Source organism: Myxocyprinus asiaticus, chromosome 40 (genome assembly GCF_019703515.2).
Source record: "Myxocyprinus asiaticus isolate MX2 ecotype Aquarium Trade chromosome 40, UBuf_Myxa_2, whole genome shotgun sequence".
Classification (NCBI taxonomy): Eukaryota; Metazoa; Chordata; class Actinopteri; order Cypriniformes; family Catostomidae; genus Myxocyprinus; species Myxocyprinus asiaticus.
Genome location: NC_059383.1, coordinates 25,100,300 through 25,123,646, shown reverse-complemented (window position 1 = coordinate 25,123,646; position 23,347 = coordinate 25,100,300). Strand labels below are relative to the sequence as shown.

The window sequence follows — 23,347 nt, the reverse complement described above, 5'->3', positions numbered from 1 at the left end:
AAACTTGCACGTTGTGGTGGAGTTTGCAGAATGAAGAGGGTGAAGGACATTGGTGTTATGACTGCAGCTAAAACACCGGAGAGCACAGGGGGAAAAGACGGACCCCCCATGTGCGCATGCGGCTCGTGGATATCAGTAAAGGATTAACACCCTTGCTGCATATCTTGTTTGGGAGTAAAACATGCCCAAACAGCTTTATCAATTTCAATTAATTAATTACCAATATGTGTCCCCTTCTCCATCAAGATTGTGGTGGCAGGTATCACCCTCTCCCACCCCAGTCGATTTGGATCTTATGGAGGTTTGCTGTAGAGCTGCTGCAAAACTTTCTATAGACTGACTGTCCCAGCAGGTGGGCCAAGGGGCTGAGAGGGATTTATATGATGGCAAGAGGCTGCCATCGTGCCTCGCGCCAGTCAGACAGTTCATTCCGGTGGTCCCGGCCTGCATCGCTGAGATGAAAAGACACTGGGACAAACCATCAGGGGGCACATCGCTGCCAGGAAAGATAGAGCGTTTTACTGTTAGGGTATTAAATGTTAGAGTATTAAAACCTCGCTCTTGACAGCGTATCAAGCAGAATTATTGGAGGAAATGGGGCACCAGCTGGACTCAGGTCTCCTAACCCAGCACTTTGGGAGGAGAGCTGTGTGATTGCAGATCTGAATCTCCGCACGTCCCGTGGGGTGGTTCAGAGCTGCGGCAGGAGTATGGGCTTGGCAGTGGTGGGCGAGAAGGCATTATGGCTCAGCCTCTCCGGCCTGTCTGACAAGGAAAATGTGGACTTCTTGAATGCCCCCATTGATCTTAAAGCACTGTTTGTTGCTACGGTCATGGCCATGCATCAACAGTGTGATCTGAGAAAGAAGGAGGGAGAGGTGTTTGAGGCATGTCTACCTTGAAGGCCAGCGGCCCGTCCATACCAGCCTGCCAATGTGAACTTCATGCCTCAGCCGAAGGGAGGCTATTCGGATTACCGCAATCCATGCCCTCCGCCACCTTAGCAGCCAGGTAACGTGGCGTCACAGCTCAAGCCAACTCAGGTAAATGGAAAACATTCTTTTGTCGCAGCGAAACACCATCCTGCCAACCCCCAGAGTGGCAAGAAGTGGAGGGCAACCTAGGGGCAGGACCCATTCACCACAAGGGGACAGAGAGCAGCACCTAGGGATTTCTGCTCCACCCCCTCAGAAATCAACACTTCTCTTCCTCCCCTGGGGAAACGAAGGAGGATGTTGTTTCATCAAAATGGTCACAGTTCAGTTGGTTCGGTGGTCAGTTCAGCGTATCCACCCACCAGTGTGAGCAGAGTAGTGCCACAAGTTCCCCCAGTGCTCCCTGTAATAATCCCCCCCCCCCCCCCAACACACAGTGTTAAGTCTGAGGGCTGAGGAGAGAAATTTCATAAACACAGAGTGTGTGAAAATAAAGGGTTTTCCTTCACATCCAGGCCAAGGGCTGAGGGTGAGGAAACATTCCAAAACAATAATATAAATAAAACAGCAACCCCCACCTCTTCGCCACTAGAAGGCACTGTTGCACCGCTGGTGAACGAAGATGGCCAGTGAGCTCACTGGTGAGCTGGCGCACATGCGCAGTGTCTCCGTGGGTCATGTCCACAGTGGAGAAGGGTTACGGACTTCAGTTTGCTGTGAAACCACCCAGTTTCAATGGGGTGGTTATGTCAATGTCACAGGGAGAATCAGCTCAGGTATTAGAGGAAGAAATATCCTCTCTTTTGAGCAAGAGAGTTATAAGGGTGATTCCGCCAGAGGAAAGCCAGCATGGTTTTTATTCCCATTATTTTGTAATCCCCAAGAGAGGGGGATGTGTCTCCGCCCGGTTCTGGATTTGAGGGCCCTAAACAAACCTCTCAGAAAGTACAGGTTCAAAATGCTCACGCTCAGAACACTGTCTCATTCTGTTCATCCCGTAGACTGGTTTACCTCAGTAGATTTCCAGGATTTATACTTCCATATAGACATATTTCCTGCTCACAGGAAATTTCTCAGGTTCGCAGTACAGCTTACGAGTATTTGAAGACCCCCTTCGATTCTCTCTCGCACCGCGAGTGTTCAGCAAATGGTCTCTGTCCCTCAATGAGAAACGCATAAATTATCTGGAGCTATTAACAGTGTTTTTAGCTCTGAAAAATGTTTTAACTTTGTACAGTTCCTCCTAGGCTACCATGTGTTAGTCAGAAAAGGCAATACTATGGTAGTAGCGTACATAAACCAGCATGGGGGTGTTCGTTCATGATAACTTCACAGTCTGGTGCAGAGGCTAATTGTGTGGAGCAGAACTCACTGTTGTGCAGGGTAAATCCCATATACGGGAATTGGGCACTTCACCCTCAGGTTGTGAATCAAGTGTGGCAGAGATACAGCCGGACTGCCGTAGACCTCTTCGCATCATGCAAAAACGTGCAATGTCCCCTGTTCTTTTCCCTGTCAGATGAAAATGCACCGTTGGGTGTGGATGCTCTAGCGCATCCATGGCCGTGTTACTGTACGCGTTTCCCCGGCTGAGCCTCATCAAGGCTACCATTACAGAGGGTACTAATTGCGCCATATTGGCCAGGGAAGCTGTGGTTACCAGAGATAATCATACTCCTGTACGACCATCCCTGGCCTCTCCCGTTGCGCAGAGACCTCCTTTCTCAAGCGCGTGGGGACATTTTTCACCCCTCCCCGCACAAGATGGCACTCTTGGCCTGGCCTGTGAGAGGTTGAATCTAACTGCCACCAGGTTACATCCTAAAGTGATTGAGATAATTCAGAGCGTGAGGGCAGCCTCGACGTGCACTTTGTATGATCACAAACGGGGCGTATTTCAACAATGGTGTGCACATAGACGAGTCATTCCTTTTCTGTATTCAGTGACTTATGTTCTAGGTTTTCTTCAGGAATTGTTAGATAAGGGCAGAGCCTTTTCTACTGTAAAGGTTTACTTAGCAGCTATTGCGGCGTGTCATGTGGGGCTAGACTCGGGAACGATGGGTCAGCATCCACTGATATATCAGTTTAGAGGTCCACTGGTCCCTTGGGATTTATTAGTGGTTTTATATGCACTTACACAGCCTCCTCCCTGATCATTCTGACAGACCTTGTCAATTGGTGCTTCCTCAATCGGTCATGCCTGAGGTGTTCCCTGAGATACCTCACTTTAGATTAGATTAGATTCAACTTTATTGTCATTGTGCAGAGTACAGGTACAGAGCCAATTAAATGCAGTTAGCATCTAACCAGAAGTGCAAATAGCAATATGTATGTATAAAAAAAAAGATTTTTATGGAGTGCAAAGTTATGAGGTAGAGAAGCAGAGACCAGCTCAATGCAAATGTCTATGAATACAGTACAAGGTGCAAATGAAGAAGTATAAACACTGAAGGTGCATTGTACAGAATGAAGTATAAATATGTAAATATATAGTATATGACTGGTGACCATAACAGTGCAAGCGGCATCAAGAGGTAGAAATTATGTGCAAAGAAATGTGCAAAAAATATATATAGTCAGAGTGGGATGTAGTGTTCAGCGCCTGAGTTTAGAGTTCAGTAGGCTGACAGCTGAAAGGAAAGAAACTGTTCCTGAGTCTGCTGGTGCGACAGCGAAGACTCCTATTGCGTCTCCCAGATGGGAGAGGAGTAAACGGACCACGGTTGGGGTGAGAGGTGTCTTTGATAATGCTTCTCGCCTCTTTAGGCAGCATTTGTGGTGAAAATCTTTGATGGAGGGTAGCTGAACACTAGTGATGTATTGGGCAGTTTTCACCACCCGCTGGAGGGCCTTCTGGTCTGAGACAGTTCAGCTGCCATACCACACTGTGCTGCAGTTTATTAGGATACTTTCAATAGTGCAGCTGTAAAAGTTCAGCAGGATGTGGGGGGACAGGTGAGCTTTCCTTAGCTTCCTAAGGAAGTAAAGGTGCTGTTGCGCCTTTTTGATCAGAGTAGAGGTGTTGTAAGTCCAGGAAAGATCCTCAGAGATATGGACACCCAGGAACTTGAAGCTAGTCACATGCTCCACTTTGTCCCCATCAATGTAGATGGGAGTGTATGTGTGGCCCTTCCTAGTCCGCCAGTAGTCCACAATCAGCTCCTTGGTCTTCTGGGTGTTGAGTGTGAGATTGTTGTTGGCACACCACACTGCCAGGTGCTGTACCTCTTCCCTGTAGGCCATCTCATCGTCGCCACTGATCAGGCCTACCACCGTGGTGTCATCTGCAAACTTGATTATGGAGTTGGAGCCATGCTCAGGTATGCAGTCGTGGGTGAAGAGGGAGTAGGGGATTGGACTCAGCACACAGCCCTGTGGTGCACCAGTGTTCAAAGTGAGGGTGGAGGAGTTGTGGTTGCTGATCCTAACAGACTGTGGTCTGTTAGTGAGAAAGTCCAAGGTCCAGTTGCAGAGGGAGGGGCTGATGCCAAGATCAGTGAGCTTGGAAATCAGCTTGGATGGGATCACAGTATTGAAGGCAGAACTGAAATCAATGAATAGCATCCTGACATGTGTTGTTTTTGTCCAAGTGAGTCAGGGCGGAGTGAAGAGCTGAGGCGATAGCATCCTCAGTTGACCTGTTGGGTTTGTAGGCGAACTAATATGGGTCCAGTGTTGGGGGCAGGCATGTTTTCAGGTGGGAGAGGACCAGCCTCACAAAACACTTAGCGATGATGGGAGTAAGAGCAACGGGGCGGAAGTCATTGAGGGCCACTGCAGCAGCATGTTTTGGTACTGGTACAATGGTGGCTGTTTTGAAGCAGGTGGGACAATGGCCTGGGCCAAGGAGAGGTTGAAAATGTTGGTGAAGACATCAGCCAGCTGTTCTGCGCAGGCCCTGAGCACTCGGCCAGGGATGCCATCAGGGCAAGCAGCTTTATGTGCATTCACTCTGCTCAGGGTGGAGCACACGTCACTGGTGGAAAATGTGAGCGGCAGATCATCAGGTGGGTGCTCAGCTTTTATGGGTGGTTCTGTGTTTCCACGATCAAAGTGAGCATAAAAGGTGTTCAGTTCGTCTGGGAGGGTGGCATTACTGGTTGGGGTGCTGTTCACTGGTTTGTAATCTGTGAGGGCATGGATGCCTGTCCACATACGTCAGGGGTTGTTGTTCTTAAATTTGTCCTCAATCCGCAGTTTGTAATTGTGTTTGGCTGCTTTAATTCCCCTCTTCAGATTGGCCTTGGATAAATTGTAGGCTTCCCAGATCTGAAAGCAGCATCACGTGCCTTCAGCAGGAGTCGGACTTCCTTGTTCATCCAGGGTTTCTGATTGGGGTATGTTTTAATTGTTTTATGGGTGGTTACCTTGTTGACACACCTGTTGATGTGTTGCAGAACAGAATTTGTGTAGGTGTTTATGTCTGTGTGTGACTCCAGGTTGGCCTGAGAACCGGGGTTACGAAAGTAACCTAATGTTTTCCAACTTAGACTTAAAAAATTCTTACAAACTCTTTTCTATTATATATTTATACATTATATATAATATTTTTGCCACATGTAAATAAAGCATTTATAAATTCTTACGGGTAAATTAATAGTTTTAAATAGGTTAATAGTTAAACCGTATAATCGCGTCATGCCTAATTCAATGCATACTCTTAAATATTTATACACTGTATCATATCAAACATTCAGAAAAAGCATTAGGGTTAATGTTTCATAAAAAAATTACCCATCCAAAAAAATTAAATTTCTTACCTGCTCATCTGAAATGCCTGTCTGCTTTCCTCACCACGAAAAACAACTGATCATTTCTATGGATGCCTTTAACATCTTCACTGACTCCACATATGACTCATGTGATATATTTCATGTTTTCTAAATTCATACGAAAGTTTTGTGTGGGTTCAGGGCCATAGCAAGATAATCTGGGCCCCCTGACTTGTACATTGATCTGGGCCCCTTTCCTATTAAAAAAATACAGTTTAGAATTTGTTGTGGGGCCACTAGACCTTTGGGCCCCCTAGAATCGTTACCACCTTTCTCCCCACTAGCTATGGCCCTGTGTGTGTTACAGACCGAAATTGCACATTGTCAACCACTGACTGTCTTGGGTGTTTTATTCCTGCAGGGGGCGCTTGACTCTTGAAAACCGGATCCTCCATGCATCAGCATTTAAATCTAAGAACGCTTTCTATCCATTTGGAGACATTTTACTCTGAATATTTATTTTTAATAAAAACTAATAATTGCAAGGATTCATACCTGTGAATGAAAATCCACCTCAGCATTATCTACAAAAGCATTTTTAAAAATCCTCATCCAGTAATAATAAACGACTGTGAGTTCATGCATCCTGGCCAGTGCTGAGAAAAGTAACAGGTACCACATGACACCGCCGTCTAGTTGGGAAATACCAACTCGTACAACGTAGAGGGGACTACAGTTTTTTTGTCTCAATATGACAAACTTGCAGCCATGCTGTTTAACAGATTTTAAATGTTGTATAAAAGCAATATCACACTTGCAATCGTGCTTTGCACTGAAAATCAGCACGGCTTGATTACCTGCAGCACTCTTGCTTGTGTTGAAATTGCCTATGTATTTAATGGATGGAATATGAGGGCCTTATAGAAAATCCTAGGTCCACCACTCATATGGAGACCAGACATTACATTTGAAAGCAGCCAAAGTGCTAATAATGGTCTGGCTGCTATATTTCCCCAGTTCCCCAATTCAATTTTATCTTGTGAACAGCTGTATCATGCAAGGCTGTGCTGTAACCTCATCCTCATGAGAGCTGCATCCATCACTGAGGCTCTAGGAAACATGATTTTTTTGGCTATGTTTGCTTAACTATATATTCATGTACTATATTTACACTAGGTCTGTCTTTTATAGAAAGCGAAAGGCAGAACAATCCACATTGAGTGTTATTTCTGCTAACACTAACAACTGAGGGCACACTTACACTCTGATGGGCCATGGACAGATCCATCTTTTAGTGGGGACTCGAACGAAGGGAGCTAAGAAATGCATGAAACCCAGTCTTGAGCTGCTTTGCGAAGGCTGTGGGAACAGCGAGGCCTCTGGGCTGGATAAAATGAGATGTCTGTGGGCTCAAGTCTAAAGCCGTTCACAGGGTGACAGGAAAATAAAGCAGCTCTCTTTGAAGGACACAAATGAAAACAGTTGAAAATCAACATGGAAAGGCTAGAATAGAAGCTGGAGATCTGTAGTGCACACAAATTTCTTAAATGATGTATCGTGTGGTAGTTTCTGTGTACTGTACAAGTCAATACACAACTGTGATCTATTGTGGCAATTCTCTCTCTCTGATGAAATAGCTGCCTTTCCAGGAACTTGAAAAACAAGAAAACATCTGATGTTGCTCCCAGTAGAGTGGAACACTTACAGGCTTGACTAGGTAACTGGACTCGACAATAATTGACCAGACAAAATCTATTAAATCCAAGGCAGCTAATCAAAGATTAAGCCGTAAAGAGGAGCTGTAGCATGAAATACCTCATTCTGACACAGCAACAGGTGAGCCATGCAGTGTAATGTACTTAATGATAGCCTGATAGACTGTACAATTACCTTATTCACTTCAATGATCCAATAACAAACATAAACAATACATAAAATCACAGTGGCCCTAGATAGTATTTGGACACTTAAGCCACATTTGTGAATAAATATGTAATATACAGCAATAAATAAATTAAAAAAATAAAAATATATATTTTTTTTTGGTTAGGTTTCAAAATACATATATGTTTCAAATATATATATTGTACAAAATTCAGACAAAAAGTATTTCTAGTTGTAAAACTTGAGTAAAAGATGTGCATAATGCTGTGATAAACCATGTGGTGAACTTCCCCTCTGTGTGAACTTAAAGGGAACTGACTTAATACATGAACTAAAAATGACCTTGGGGCCAGTTAGTTAAGTATTGTATTTAAAATTGCAAAATGGCTCATATTCATAAAGTTAGTTCTGAGAAAAGGTCTAGCACTATTTGTTTGCAGATGCCACCTGGTTTGGTATTATGTTATCTATTCAATGAAATGTATAAATTTATTTGTGGGAATTGAGCATCCAAAAGTGTCAGAATACTATTAAGGGCATGCTGTTTCCAAGAGTTCCAGTACCCTAGGACTCACTGACAAGCGGCATCTCCTATCAGAGATTTTTGCATTGGCTCCAGCATGTTTACTTTCTTATCTGGCACGACCAGAAGCACTCTGCGTTAGTAGTCTGGGAGACCTGGGTTCGGATTCCATGTAGAAACCAAGAAGTAATCGCGTTCACATAATCAGTGACGAGTACGATTCGGAGGTTTAATTTTTCCCTCTAACATACATTTTTACTCCACTGATGGTTAGGTTTGGGGTTTGGGTTGGGGGTACAATTAAATGAAAATATGCATTTCTCTTCACTGTATTACAGCTTGTACAGCTGAAAACAACTCGATTCACAACTTGCTTTTGGCGCCTCTCAGTGGACATTATACCCTGAAAATGAAGCTCACACATACCCATACACTCAACAACACTTGCTGCTTTGGCCACTGGAGACAGTGTTTTTTATGTAAAAAAAAAAAAAAGTAATTCTGTTTCTGATTTCACGGTGAGATCAGTCTGATGTGACTGTGAGTAAATTGTTTTGGCATGTAAGCTCATATGACCAAAACTGTATCAAATAAGAGAGCATCTGTAAGCAAAGAAAAACTACCAGGATATTAGTGTCAGGCCATGACCTCAAGTCAAAGTGAAGTTGGTAAGGTCACCATCCCAAGGCTGGTAATTGTGAAGTTGTGTTCTTTCAGTCCAGGTTCAAAGGACAGTCAGGAAGTTGCTGCGAAAGCATTGTAATGATTTAATAATTCACCAGGTAAGTGCCCACATACTGCACCAACTGTCCAACCTACCGAGGGTCTAAGTGTGACCAAGCAGGTGACTTTAAAAGCAAATACCTCAAATGTCTGACAGCATGTACAGTATCAGTGTTTTGCTCATATTCCCTGAACCATAGGTATGTTCATATGAGAGTTATTAGGTAGAGAATCGAGATACTGAAACTATTATCTACTCTTGCAGCCTTACTTTACATTTGATCAAAATCATCAAGGGAACAAAACAGTCACTTACCTACAGTGAAAAATTGTCGCTTGTAATGTATTTTGGAATACAGGTGGCATTCTACCAAACGTATTTCTGCATGTTGTTAGATAACAGTGTCTAACAGATCTAGGTGAAGATACTGCATGTACTCACACTTTATCTGTGGATGTGGATGGGGGAGTCTTGCGTGCTGTGAGGAGGACGATGGCGAAAATGGTGATGAGGAAGAGTGCCAGCACGGCTCCCATCACAGCTCCAGCAATAGCCATGGAGGACGTAATCTGCTTCTGAGACATGTCTGAAAGGGACCGCAACACAGTGAGGCAAAAAGAAAATCGAATATATAAATACTGGAATAACATCAAGTTCCACCAAAATTACCATCTTGGCACAGAAAGGCTAAATGCAATAAATTATAGTTAAAAACAGCAAATCACAGTCTGTTATAACAACTAGCAATTGTATGTATACATATTCCCTGCCGAAAAGACCATTCAACAATTTCCAGAAGTCATTTTCATTGTGTAGAAAGGTTTGTCTTGTGCAATACAAAACTTGCTAAAGTTTTTGTTTTACTTGTGTTAAGTAAATTCATGTCTGAATTCTGACAGTACTTAAGTTTCGATATTCCATGCGATACTGATCCTAACAGGAAGCTCTTGAGGGTTATACTGTAGCTCAGCATGTGACTGCATGGATGCAGATTACAAAACAGAAAAAAAGAACATTAACAGTGGGGACAGAGACAGCAAAAAAATGCATACAGCACTGTTGAGTACATAACAGTTGGGTATACCAAACATAAAAAAAAAAAAAGATGCCAACATGCACATTACACAAAGGCTGATGCAAGTGATTTAAATAAGTGTTTAACTGTGCATCATTTATCCTAGTGGATATAAAGTTGGAGTCACTGTTAATCAGGAATCAGAATACATGAGAAATGTTTGTTGTTATGGCGAGTCAGGTGGATGGATGTGTTGTGCAGTAGTTGGCAGGGGCAAGCTGTAGTTAGCCATCTCTAAGGCTCTGTAATTAGGACCTCATGTTGCCCTCCTTTAAAGCCTGCTGTTTCTGTCTCTTCCACCCCGCAGTGCTCTTATGCTTTGCTGCACTTCTTCCTCCTACTTTTCCTTTTACTCCTTTTCTTTCTCATTACTACCTCCTATTCCTCTCTCTCGTTTGCTTTTCCGGTGAGTTTCACACTTTTGAACAACTTAATTTAGCAAGTTCACCAGAATCAGCAAGGTTTGTGAGATCACAAGCTCATTATCCCCACAACGGGACTCCCGAAAAGTTATATTAATTTCCTATTAATTAAGATTAATTAAACTCAAACAGTGCTGCCCTTTGGATGATCAACAGACTTCTTTGGCCAAGAGGGTGGTACAATGACGCTGTATTGCCGAACTCTGAGCACAACAAAGGTCTTCCACTTGACCCACAGTATGGAACTCCACAGACTGCCTTTTTTTCATGAAAGCATATCTCCTATTCATCTTCTCCATAGAGAGAGAGAAAAAAAAAAAAAACCAGCTCTGGGATGAATCACAGCATTGCAAACATTGGTTTGAAGCAAAAAAGTACTTGAAAATCAGAGAAAAAGACAAAAGTGCACAACTGTGTACTGGAACTAAGCATTCCATAAAGCATTCAGACTGACGAAATTGAATAAAAAATTATAATGCTTTATTCATATACAGCATACACAAATATTTCAGTTGTTTGAGAGTGTAGTTGGAGACTTAGTCATGTGATTCACAATGCGTTATTTCACATTATCATTTAAAATACATTTCTGTTGGGCTCTATCGGGCACACACTACAGAGACTTCTAAGGCCATGTTTACACTAATCCATTTTCATTTGAAAACTCAGGTTTCATTTTCCAGTGCGGTACTGAGTCCTTTTGAAAGTCCCCATTTTTGGTGCAGGAAAACAGCATTCCAGGGTGAATGAGCCACATAAACGTAGCACAACAGAGACTATTTAGCAGAGATGGGTCACTTCTATTAAAATGAATGGGAGAAATTGGAACGGTCAACAAATATAGAAAGGAAATCCTGCCTTTCAGGTAAAAGAGCCTTTTAGATACAGACATCACCTGTCAATCAACTCGAGAACATGCATGCGCATTAGCTATACAATCTGGGAAAGTTTTGTTTTTTAGTGTAATCTGAGGTTAAAAAAAAAAAAAAAAGGCACAATTTATGATACCAGTGTAGTCATATTTTACTACTGATTTGAAATTTGTTCTTCGATCATAATCTTGACCTAACCATTTTGGAGATTTCCGTCTTTTCCAATTCAACTAGATTGGAGCTGCACTGGCATGCCGCCTGTTTACATAGAAAAATAGCTGCCTGGGAGTGTTCCAAAGATGGCCGCTGAGTGAACTGACTTGTTAATAAGACTTGGCCTCTTAGAGTGTCAAATAAAATGTTATCAAGTGGAATTCTGCCCTCAATGACAGTGTTTACAACTTTTCAAGAAGCCAATCTGTTCAATTTAATCCCTGTAGAAATCAGCATTTATTTATTTTCCTGCCTTCTTTAACTTTTTTTTTCCTTACAGAAATGAATAAAAGGAATTATCAAGTGTTTTCCCTAAGGTTTCTTAGCCAAAAACCCAATAATTATTTGTAATAATAGAATTATTATAATTAATTGCTGTTATTGTTACCTCACCTCTGCTCTCAAAGGAAAGCGGAACAGGATGTTCAGTCAGAAGTCATTCAATAGTGATCATTAAAGAGTAGCACGCTGTAAATATTTGCCCTGCTGAGCACACGTCCGGCTCATAGGGGGCTGAGAGAAGCTGGCAGTGGGGAAATAACGTGAGAGCATGTGATTGAGGGTGTAAGGTGTTAGAAGATCACAGAGGGAAAATGAGGAGAGGAGAGGGACTTTGTGGCTAAAAAGATGAGTTAATGTGAGCTGGGATGGAGAACATTAATAAAGTTTGGCACTGAACTAGAGGTCTGGCACAGAGGTGGTTCAACCAGGCTTGTGGCAGATCTTTGCACAGCAAGTCCATACGGCTATAAGAAAGCAGTGCAGAGATGGGAAGCGCATTATCATGGACTATAAAAAATAAACTCATGCACCCCTGCTAGAATATATAGCATAGAGAGATGATATAGAAGGTCATGTAATGTACTGTAGCTGCACCACTGGTGAGTAATTTCTGTGCCGATAACATCATCAAATGTAGTTGAAAAACACTGAGTCCCACCCTGGACTCATGCCATTGGATGAGCCAGTGTTGCTGTGTTGGGTTGGTTGAGATCCGCAAACACAGCAATATGTGTATATATTGATAGCACAACAGAACAGTGTTTATATTTGAGGGAAATCAGCCTATGAATGACTCAGTTATAGTTGTCTATGTATGTTAAACTGGGACAGCAGGTTTTTTTTTTTTTTTGCATAGATCACATTTAAAGGGATAGTTCACCCAAAAATGTAAATTGTCTCATCATTTACTCACCCTCATCACACCCATCATATCGCTTCTGAAGATATTCATTTAACCACTAGAGTCTTATGGATTACTTTTATGCTGACTTTTTTTGGCACCCATTCTCTTGCATTGTATGGACCAACAGAGCTGAGAAATTCTTCTAAAAATCTTCATTTGAGTTCAGCAGATGAAAGAAGGCCATACACATATGGGATGGCAAAAGGATGAGTACATGTTTGGGTGAACTGTTCCTTTAAGAAGAGATAAAGTCAATCAATGTGTAATAAAACAAGAGGCCTCATAATGCTCAGAATAAGAAATGGCAAATATGTATCCAATCATTTATTTTTTTTTGCACAAAATGTAAGTCTCCCTTAAGAATCAGAGAGGAAATTATTACGCTTCTCACAATTAATCTCTTTTCTGTTTTCATGAATAAAATTCCCTCGCTACCTTACGCACTCTTCTATAGCTAATTAGCACATAGTTTTGCATCCAGTTCAGCGAGTCTCTATTTACCTCCACACCATGGATGTTTTCTGGAGGTTTAACTTCATTTGGGATTATATTTGGTTCAGCGTATGAGAACAGTGGTCAGGGACGGTGGCAGCGTTTGAAGGGGGCAGAGGAGAGGCCATAATTCTGCTGTCTGGTGGGTAATAGCACAGATGGGCCCCCCACAGTAAGTCACAAGACCCCTATACAGTTCAAATCAGGAAGGGTTAAAGCTGTCCACTCACCAGCACAACATATACAGTATATCACAAAGTACACTAATGAAGTCACATGCTTTTGGTTTATTCACTGCAAATCATAATTCTTGTGATTTGTTGAGGCTATAGTGTAGTAAACTGAATGCCTACAGTACATGCTGGTACATGTAACAGAAAACACAGATTACTTGGTGCATCTGATGTTTGGTTTCTATATGAATAAAATTAGCCCTTTTCACAGAGTTCAATTATGCATTTCCACTTTATTTTAGGAGAGTAAAAAAAATTCTTAATATACATTATTTAATGTATATTTATATCACAGATAAGGGAGTGACACTAAATTTGCCATCTTTCTCTCATATGATATTACCATATTCCATAATTTCCACCCTCTTTTGTAAAGTTGTGGAAATGTAATAGTTTTTTTTCCCACCCATTTTGCTATTGAACCAGAAGGTAACGCTGTAATAATTTGCTATGACCTCCCATTTACCTCTGTATGGTATATGGCGCCATTAAGGGAATTTTAGGCTCATTGGACAGCTTTTGTGGCATAATGTTGATTATCACAAAAATTCATTTTAACTCGTCCATCCCTTTAATTATATAAAAAAGCTCAAATGGATGTTAAAGTGAGGCACTAACAATTGAAGTGAATAGGCCCGACTTTTGGAGGGTTTAAAGGCAGAAATGTAAAGCTTATAACTTTATAAAAGCACTTGCATTACTACTGTTAAAACTGTCTTATATGAGCTGTAAAGTTGTTTAAATTGTCATCTTTTGTGGGATTACAGAATTTATGACTACTTCATTATGGCAACAAAGTTGGAAACCTGGATATAACTTTACACAGAAAAGGTTAATTAGCGATTTTATCACACTAAAATCATTTTGACACACATATTGTTTATGTCTTATGGCTATACTTTGAAACAGTGAGTATTTTAACTTTTACAGATGGGCCCCATTCACTTCCATTGTAAGTGCCTTACGGTTACCCAGATTTTTGCATTTTTAAAGAAGTTAAAATTTATTTGATAAGTAATAAGTAATCAACATTATACCACAAATACAGTCGATTGAACTGAACCTGAGTATTCCTTTAACCCTGCTATAGTTTACTTCCACGTTCCAAAGCCAGAAATATGAAAAGCAGCCATTGCATACTCTCTTCCAAGCTTACTTAAACTTTATGGACCACAACAAAATCTTCTTAATTGTGTCGTTTCCTTTTAAAAGGTTTTAAATTCTGTATGGTCTTGCTAAAGGCCCTTTTTAAAAACAGCAATTACTGACCATAATACTGGTGCCTTTTAAAGGCTCAATTTAACCCCACTGGACTTAAGACCTTAGCTTTCACAAGTGAACACCCAGAGGTGAACCATATGCTTTGAAGATGCTCTCACAAGTTCCAAGAGATGTTTACCAAGCAAATTTAAGGTTTTTGGAGAATGACAGAAAAATTCATGGCTTAGAGCAGAGGTAATCCTAGAGCAATGGAGGATTAAATTAGTTCACACTCGCTTTGTGACATAAGACCTGTTTCTGGGGTGGCAGGCATTTTTAAACACGATTAAAGGGATCAGGTGACTAAGTGTTGCGGATTTCAAACTGGTGCTCCGTCGGTTTTGGACATGGACACCCCGTAACTCTATTCAGCGCTCTCTGCGGGTAAACATCCAAGGATCAGTATTTGATAAAAAGGGAGCTAGGTGGGGGAGAAGCACCATAATGCATTCTGGTAAATGTTACATGGGAAAAGCTGGTCCTCCCTTAGCTGGCTGACACTTGATAGACATATTCGAGAGCAGGTAGGGGTTGGGCTGTATCGGAGCGGAAAGGGTTTCTGTTATCTATTTGCCATCCATGAGTCTTAATTACTGTGAAACTCAATTACAGTTTGTGGGGCAATGGAAAGAACTGGAGCATCCTCGTTCTAGAGGGCAAAGGTTTATGATGCAGCTGGTCATGAAGGCTTAACTACTCAAACAAAAGCAAAGCCTTTTAATATAACAGGTCTCCAAATAGAGGTCGCAAGATAAGAGAAAGACCACAGCTTTAAGTAAGGTAGAGAGGTTTGTTTTGGCAAATTAAGAGATAGGTAGGTCAAGAGTCAGCGGTCATCTTCTGTAGTGGCTGCCATTGTTTAAACTGGCAGATTTTTATCAAGGGCATATGGAAAGTATTACTGTAGAGAAGGACCGCTGAATCTGGGTGGTCTATCATACCATAATTCATCTGAGTTTGGCAAAGACCTCAAATGCCATCTTAAATCCATTATAATGGGTATTTTGAGTGCTCCATGCACCAGTTCTGCTTTAGATATCCAATGAGCTTATATGGTCATTATTGATTTTGCCCGTATTTAAATCTAAATTAATATGTTGCCTAGAGAAAAACAGCAAAACACTGAGGAATGATAAATGGAAAGGAAATAGACAGAAAACATCTCTTTTTAACTTATAAATGTTTAATGGCAACACTGTTGCCAAATTTCCTCTTAGGAATGAGGAGGACTGGCTAGTGAACCTTGGACTGCCAACAATACAATGACCATGGGGCACAAAAAAATAGAAAAAGCAGTGCTGAGTATTTGTGTTTGGATATGTATTTTTTTTTTTTTTTTTAAGAGAAAATTATCATTCAGTACACCTGATATATTGAGAACCAGCTGGCAGCCCATTATTATTACATGAATACAGTGGGTGGTGGTTACATATCTGTTCACCCCACCTACTATATCCGTGTCCCATCAAAATAAAGAGCAATCACACTTTCTCCAATACATTTCTGATAAATGTGAGACTCTCTGAAATGGAGCACTGAACATTTAATAACAGCCTACCATTGAGGAACCATTGTGGAAAAATATGTCATAAAAGGCTGATATCTGAGGGGGAAAAGTGCAAGGTAACAAATAACACATTTTCCAAAGGAAAACCAGACAATCACAATGAAAAATTCTCTCTAGAAGGGAAAAAACAAAAGCAAACGATGTGGTCACAGTGACAGATCACAGCCCTTTTAAAATGACCATCTTTTATAGCAGGAATTTATAATGCCACATTTCACCTTCAAGTCTCCATTTTCAATGTTCCGCCCCACAGTTCTCCTTTTTAACCTTGCTCCATCTTTGACTCCTCCCATCCTCTTCCTGTCTCAGGCCTCCCCCCATTTCTAATTTTCTTCCTCTCTTTTTCTGCTGAATTGCCCTCTTTCAAGCCCTCTCTTTTCTCTGTGACAGAGTGGGAGACAGGAGGCACAGGTATCCCTCAAGAGAACAAGCTCTCTATCACGAGCCCGAGAAGAGTCTGTTGCCATGGGGACGATGTCAATGGCCTGGAAGGGGGCTGTGACAAACAAAACCATTTTCCCAGACTAATTTAACCAATCAGAGGCACTCACTGAACAGGGAGGAGGGGGTTGAGGGGGGTAGTAGGTAATGCAGCTCTTTAGGGATTCTATTCAAACAGTGCAGTGCGAGACAGTGACCTCCTCACCCGTGATAAGGTGACTGTGCTCGTATAATGAATGACAATGTTATTTTCAATGGCCTAACCTTGCTTTCCTGGGAATTATAGAGTCACCTGTGACTTAATGCAAGAAGAGGGAAGAACAGTGTCTTTTAAAGGAATAGAGAGCATGTTTCTGTCATTTCCTGTCACTGAGGTAACCAATAAATGGCATTTCTCAGGAGAACAGGCTCTAGTGCTTCAGCTCTATTGTATCCATTTTACCCTTAGTTTCCTTTGTGTTGGTTTAAAGAGGCATGTTTAAGGGACAGACAATGGAGATGTGGCTCATCAAACTTTTCTAGAATCCCTGCTGATAAAAAACAAAACAAAACAAACAAACAAACAATATCAGGCTAAGATCGATTGCTGGTCTTAGATGGTTTAAGCTGGTCTCCCAGCTTGGCCATGCTAGTCTTCAATTGGTTAAGCTGGTCAGCCATCTGGTCTCCCAGCCTGAATATCAAGTGCCCAAAAACCCCTCTTAAACCAACAAACTAGATCTGCCTGACTAGTCTAGGAGGCCAGCAAACCAGCTTAGGCTGGTTTAAGATGTTTGGGGATTTTTCAGCTTCATATGGTTTAGCCAGTCTCCCAGCCTGGTTAAGATGGTCTTCAGCTGGTGTAGCCAGTTGGCCAGCTGGTATCCTATCCTGACTAGTGGTCAAAACCCCTCTAAAACCAACTAACCAGGGCTGCATTCCCAAAAGAATCACAAGCTTAAGTTGATTGTAGAGAACACTGGAGCCAGTGGTTTCTACGATCAACTTAGGCTTACGATGCATTGGGAAACGCAGCCCAGACCAGGCTGGGAGACAAGCAAACCAACTTAAACTGGTTTAAAAGGTGCACTCAGCAGTATTTTTCACATTAAGAAGGTTTTACTCCTAAAGAAATGAATTGTAATTTTGTATAAAATCATGACCACTCGCATGAGATGAGGACTCTAGTCACATCAGTATCCTAATAAAAGCTGTTTTATTCTACAAGGGACAGGGGCGCCCTCATGGGGGCTGCCATATTAGAATCACATGATCAGCCGAAGACTACTTGTTTAATCTTAATAACCATCTTGTTATTGGACACTTTCACTCTTAGATTAAATTAATCATGGCTGATTGTGAATAGTGAATTTCTACAATGGCATCTGTAACTGAAAGCTATTGAATTTTGAATGATGCTGCATCCACAGCACTAGGTGTCACAGTAAGTCAAAGATGACAAAAAGTTACTGAGTGCACCTTTAAGATGTTTTTGTTTTTTTGACAGTCTGACCAAGAGGGAAGACCAGCATACCATCTTAGGCTGGTTAAGATATTTTTTCAGATTCACATAGTTTAGCTGGTCTGCAAACTTGGCCATGCTAGTCTTTAACTGGTCTAGCTGATCAGCCAGACAGTCTCCCAGTCTGACGAGCTGATAAGTGCCCAAAACCCCTCTAAAAACAGTACACAGAACAACCTATCTAGGCTGGGAGACCAGTAAACTATATTAGGCTGGTTTATGATGTTTTTTTCCCCCAGCTTCATACGGTCTAACTGGCCTCTTCCACTGGTTTAACTGATTGGCCAGCTGGTCTACTAGCCTAACAAGTTCCCAAAAACCCTTTAAAATCAACAAACCAGACCAGCCTGACCAAGCAGGGAGACCAGCTAAGACCAGCATAGACTGGTTGAAGTTTTTTTCAGCTTAATGTGGTCTAGCTGACAAGTTCCCAAAACCCCTCTAAAACCAACAAACCAGATGAGCCTGGGACACCAGCTAAGACCAGCATACCAGCTTGGGCTGGTTTAAGAAAATATTTTTTTCAGATTCATGTGGTCTAGCTTGTCTCCAAGCCTGCCCAAGCTGGTCTTCAAGTGATGTTGCTAATCGGCTAGCTGGTCTCCCAGCCTGACAAGTGCCCAAAACTAATCTAATACTTACAAACCAGACCAGGCTGCAAGCTAGAAGACCAGAAAACCAGCTAAGGCGGGTTTAAGATGCTTTCGTTTGAGCTTCATGCAGTCAAGTAGATCTCCCAACCTTGCCAAGCTAGTCTTCACTTGGTCAGCCAGCGGGTCTCTCCGCCTGACCAGCTAAAAAGTGCCCAAAACCCCTTTAAAACCAGCACACCAGACTTGCCAGACAAGGCTGCAAGCTAGAAGACCAGCTTAGACCAGCAAACCAGTTTAGGCTGGTTTAATACATGTTTTATTTTTCAGCTTCATATAGCCAATCTGGTCTTTAGCTGGTCAGCAAGCCAATCTCCCAGCCTGACAAGTGCCCAAAGCCCCTCTAATGCCTGCAAACAGCCAGTATGAGCAGGATCAGAGATTAGTTAAAACCAGCAAGCCATCTTAGACTGGTTTAAGAAATTATTTTTTCCAGCAAGAACTGTTTACAATAGCTCATCTACAATTACTGCTACAACACCCTCTCCCACACCAGCTTTTGGAACAGGATAATAGACTCTGCAAAAGGCTAACTTGCCCAAACACCATTTAGTCCCAATGCTGTTGTGGTTCCTGTGCTTGATCTTCCCTTTGTCAACCACACTTACTCCTCTCACACAGATCAACAGAACAGCCATGCAAACACAAGAATCAACAAGTCCATAATCCCCTCACTTTAGCTCTATCCTTGGCATGTCTGAGAGGAATTTAGCCCCCATCCACAGGATGCTTTTGGCCGCAGGCTTTCCCACAAAATATGCTTGAGCCTCAGTGCATGGTGTTCTTCTGAGATGCACTAGGTTAACCACAGCAAAGGAAAAGTGGGCGTGAGGCATCCATCCTTCAAGCCCTCCAGGGAAGTAGAGATCCCCCTCAGGGAACGGTTCTGCAGCTGAAGCAACCACTCACACTTCCAACAAACACAAGACTGATTTGAGCCAAATTCTAAAACAAAGAAACAATGCCACAGAAAAAAAGGTGCTTTATTTCAAAACACATGTATCCCAAAGGTTGATTTTACAAAATAATGCTCATCTATACATTGCAAATACATTTCTTCTTTGCTATTGTTGTTTTTTGTTTTTTTCCTCCAGTAGCTCTTTTGTAAATCAAAAAAGTGAACAAGATTTGCTGAAGTGAAATAAAAAAAAAAATAAAACATATACATAATAATAATAATAATAATAATAGTGATCAAAGAAACCTAGTCTCTCGTCACAATCCGTGAAGTGGTGGGGTTCTCCAGTAGTGCATTCCACAGTCAAATCTCAGGCTTTCTATAGGAAAAATAAATGTAAACAAACTTGCAAAAATACAAACAAAAAACAAGGCTCTCCCAACTGCCAACATACAGTATATATACACACATAGTAACCTTGTTTTATTCACCTCAACATAATCCAAACATGTACACTTAGATATTTGTTAATAGCTTTACTCGTAACTTTATCATAACTATTTGATGTGCATGGTGACTGAAGTGTCACATGTCATTATGTGAGCAAAACAAATTGTCATTGTCTGAGATCTGGAAAACAAAATGCAGTCATACAAATGATGGCACAAGACTTTCTAAACTAATGAAGGCGAAAAGGATATAAAAAAAAAAAAAAGAGACAGCACAAGTTCTCAGATCATCCATCCTGACTATTTTGTGCCTCGGAACTACTTGCATCCTTCTCAAAATGATATGTACTCATTCATAACTTATGAATGCTCATTGTAAAGCTTACAGGGCACATAATCAGTTTAAGGCACTACAATATCATCTTCAGTATCCAGATACATGTTTCTTAACCCAACCATATCCAGCCAACACTCAACTTAATGGTCAAGAACTTAAAGCGATAGTTCACCCAAAATCAAGATTTTGCCATCCTTTAACCACACAGATGTTGTTCTAAACCCGTACTACGTTCTTTCTTTCATGGAACACAAAAATAGGCAGAAGTTTAGAGACAAATTCCCATAAAATAAAAAGTGAAAAAACTATCAAATCTGTATGGATTTGGAACAACATGAGGATGATGAAATGCAGACAAAATTGTCATTTTGGGGTGAAGTACCTCTTTAATGACCAATAACAAGCTGTGTTAGGCTATCGTCCTCTGCATTAAATTGTCAAAGTATGTGAAATCTGAGGCCAGGTCTGATGGCGTTGCTTTTGAACACTACTGAACAGGCAATGTGTCAATTCTTCAAAACACCATTGACAAACACCAGCTAATTGCATTTATATGTGATTTGCATACAGACAGAGAAACTCACATATACACGCAGAAATACAGGCGACAGGCACAGAACTTAATGCGTGACAATGCGTGCCAGACAATAGACAGATCAACAGCTGCTAAACGCAGTTGGAGGGTCTAAAAGGGATGGTGCACCCAAAAATAAAAATTGTAATTTACACACCCTTATGTTCTAAACCCGTATGATTTTTCTTCTTCCCTGGAATGCAAAAGGTCATGTTGGGCATTCAGTAACCTTTCACTTCCATTGTATGGAAATTATGCAATGAATGACTGAGGCTGTCAGTACGCAACCTCCTACCAAACAATTACTTTTGTGCTCCTATGGAAAAAAGTATTATGGGTTTGAAACAACATGAGGGTCATTTTTAGGTGAACTAACCCTTTAAAACTGGGCAGTGGTGGTGTGACAAAGCCAAGCCAGACAGTTACATTAATACAGGACAACTGTTCCAAGAATGCTATACATACTGTAATCTGGAAAACAAAGGCAGTATTTTGGGATGTGAAAGTATCTAAATTATTATTATTATTATTATTAAATCAACGAGACCCAGACTTGCACACGCAGTTCAATTCTGATGGAACAAAAGCAACCAAAACCTAATACAGTGACATAATTTTATGCAAATGGGAGCTGAATTGATGCAATTATAGCAGTCTCTTTCCAGCAATGATCCTGCCTGTCTTTCTCGCTCCCATTGGGCTCTCTCAATTCCAGCACTGTCCTCCCTGTCTAGCTCCGCCCTACAGCACTCCAACTCTGAATGCCAGAATTAAATGTTGCCATGGAAACAGCCAGGCTGTTGACAGGAGCTAATTTCTGCCTCCAGTGACAGCATTACTGAAAGTTTGCATGACTCATAAAAACTCAGTCACAGCTGCGCTGATCTGAAATACTTATCGGCAGGTTATATGAATACCTTTAATTTCATTTGTTCAATTAACCATTTTCTTTTTTTAATTGTTACTTTTTTAAACATACAGTACACCTTTACTATGCAAAGCAAAGGAAGAGATTGGCTATTGATTTGGCAAGACAATCCAACTGAAATCGCACCTGAAATCAAACCGGTACAGGTTTATTAGTTAAACAAAGCAGATGTCTTGTTGATTGACCATCTTCTTTCTAGAAAATGAAGAAATGATATTGTCTCTTGGTCCCAAAACATCCTTTAACCCAGCTAACTTTGAATAGTTAACAAATAATTAGGCTAATGTACAACAAAACCCAAACACACAAATTACGGTTGGTGTAAACTACTCGAAAAAGGTGCAAAAAAATTCCTACAAATTTTCTTAACATTTCTTTTTTCATCCTTGTGTTATTTTGCAGTCTGAAGCATTTCTTAATGTCTTCGCAGTCTCCTCCTGATTTTTTCTTCTTGTTAGACATACCACTCCCTGCGGGAAATCATGGAACCATCTGTGTGCGACACATATTCATTGTCGTAGCAGTCCTCTGGCAGGTAGGGGGAGCCATTGCTCATGACTTGTGGAGCAGCATACCTACGGGGTTCTGGTTGCATTGAGCCCCTCGGGTTGTGATGGGCTGGACTGAAACCCTGAGGATGACTGGGGTGATTGTTGCTGTGGTAGCCATGCTCATGGTTGTAATGATTGTGGTGGCTGAGGTGAGCACCTGCTTCTCTTAGAACTCTGCTGCGACCGTTGGGTGATCGCTCTCGGTCGAAGTCACCCCACTCTTCTCTGTCCTTGTCTGGGTAAATGATGCCATTATCCTGGTTGGATTTGAGCTTGGTGTCAGGGCTACCCTTGCTGTAGACTTGCTGAAGCTCATGGGGTTGAGGAGCCTTCTGCATGTCAGACGGACCATGGTACTGCTTCGTATAATAATCACCACGGAACGTCCGACGCTGATGCTGATAATAAACTCCACCCAGAACAAGCAGCAACAGGAGGAAGAGGGCTCCGCCCACTGCCCCACCAACAATGGTGCCCAGGCTCCCCTCAGGCAGAGGTGCCAGGGTTGGAGAGGTGATGAGCGCTCGCTGCTTATTGCCAGGTGCAGTGGCAGAGATGTCGGTGGTTAGGACACGCACATGGGTGGTGGGGGGCATGGTGGTGGTGGAGGGAGGATCTAATGGAGGGAAGGAAGGAGAGGCAAAAGGGGGAGAAAGGGGCAGGAGGAGGGATGGACAGACAAAGAAAAGTAGATGTCAATGCCCAACTACATCAGTATATCATTAAGTCATATGAATTGGCTTCAAAGTTTGTAATATTTGCTAGCATGACATACAGCATGAGTAACTGGACTACATCTCTAAAGAGCTGTTCAGTCATGATGTCAATTTGAAGGCCAACCTGGTTGGCTAATTCGGCATGGGTTCCCTCTGGAATTTCCAGATAATTTTTAGCGGTTTTCAATTTATGAGTAAAAT

At 41.7% G+C, this 23,347-nt stretch overlaps 1 protein-coding gene across 2 annotated transcripts in view; it reads right to left on the bottom strand.

The window, feature by feature from the left end:
* The window catches only part of LOC127431241 (nectin-3-like protein), a 111,565-nt gene that overhangs the window by 19,013 nt on the left and 69,205 nt on the right, over nt 1–23,347 (bottom strand). The window contains exon 6 of one of the 2 annotated variants that reach the window (XM_051681587.1): nt 9,223–9,367. In XM_051681587.1, coding sequence (XP_051537547.1) covers nt 9,223–9,367 — 145 coding nt within the window. Of the gene's footprint in view, nt 1–9,222; nt 9,368–19,658; nt 23,047–23,347 lie in introns of those variants that run through there. The other variant, XM_051681586.1, reaches the window with a different exon arrangement.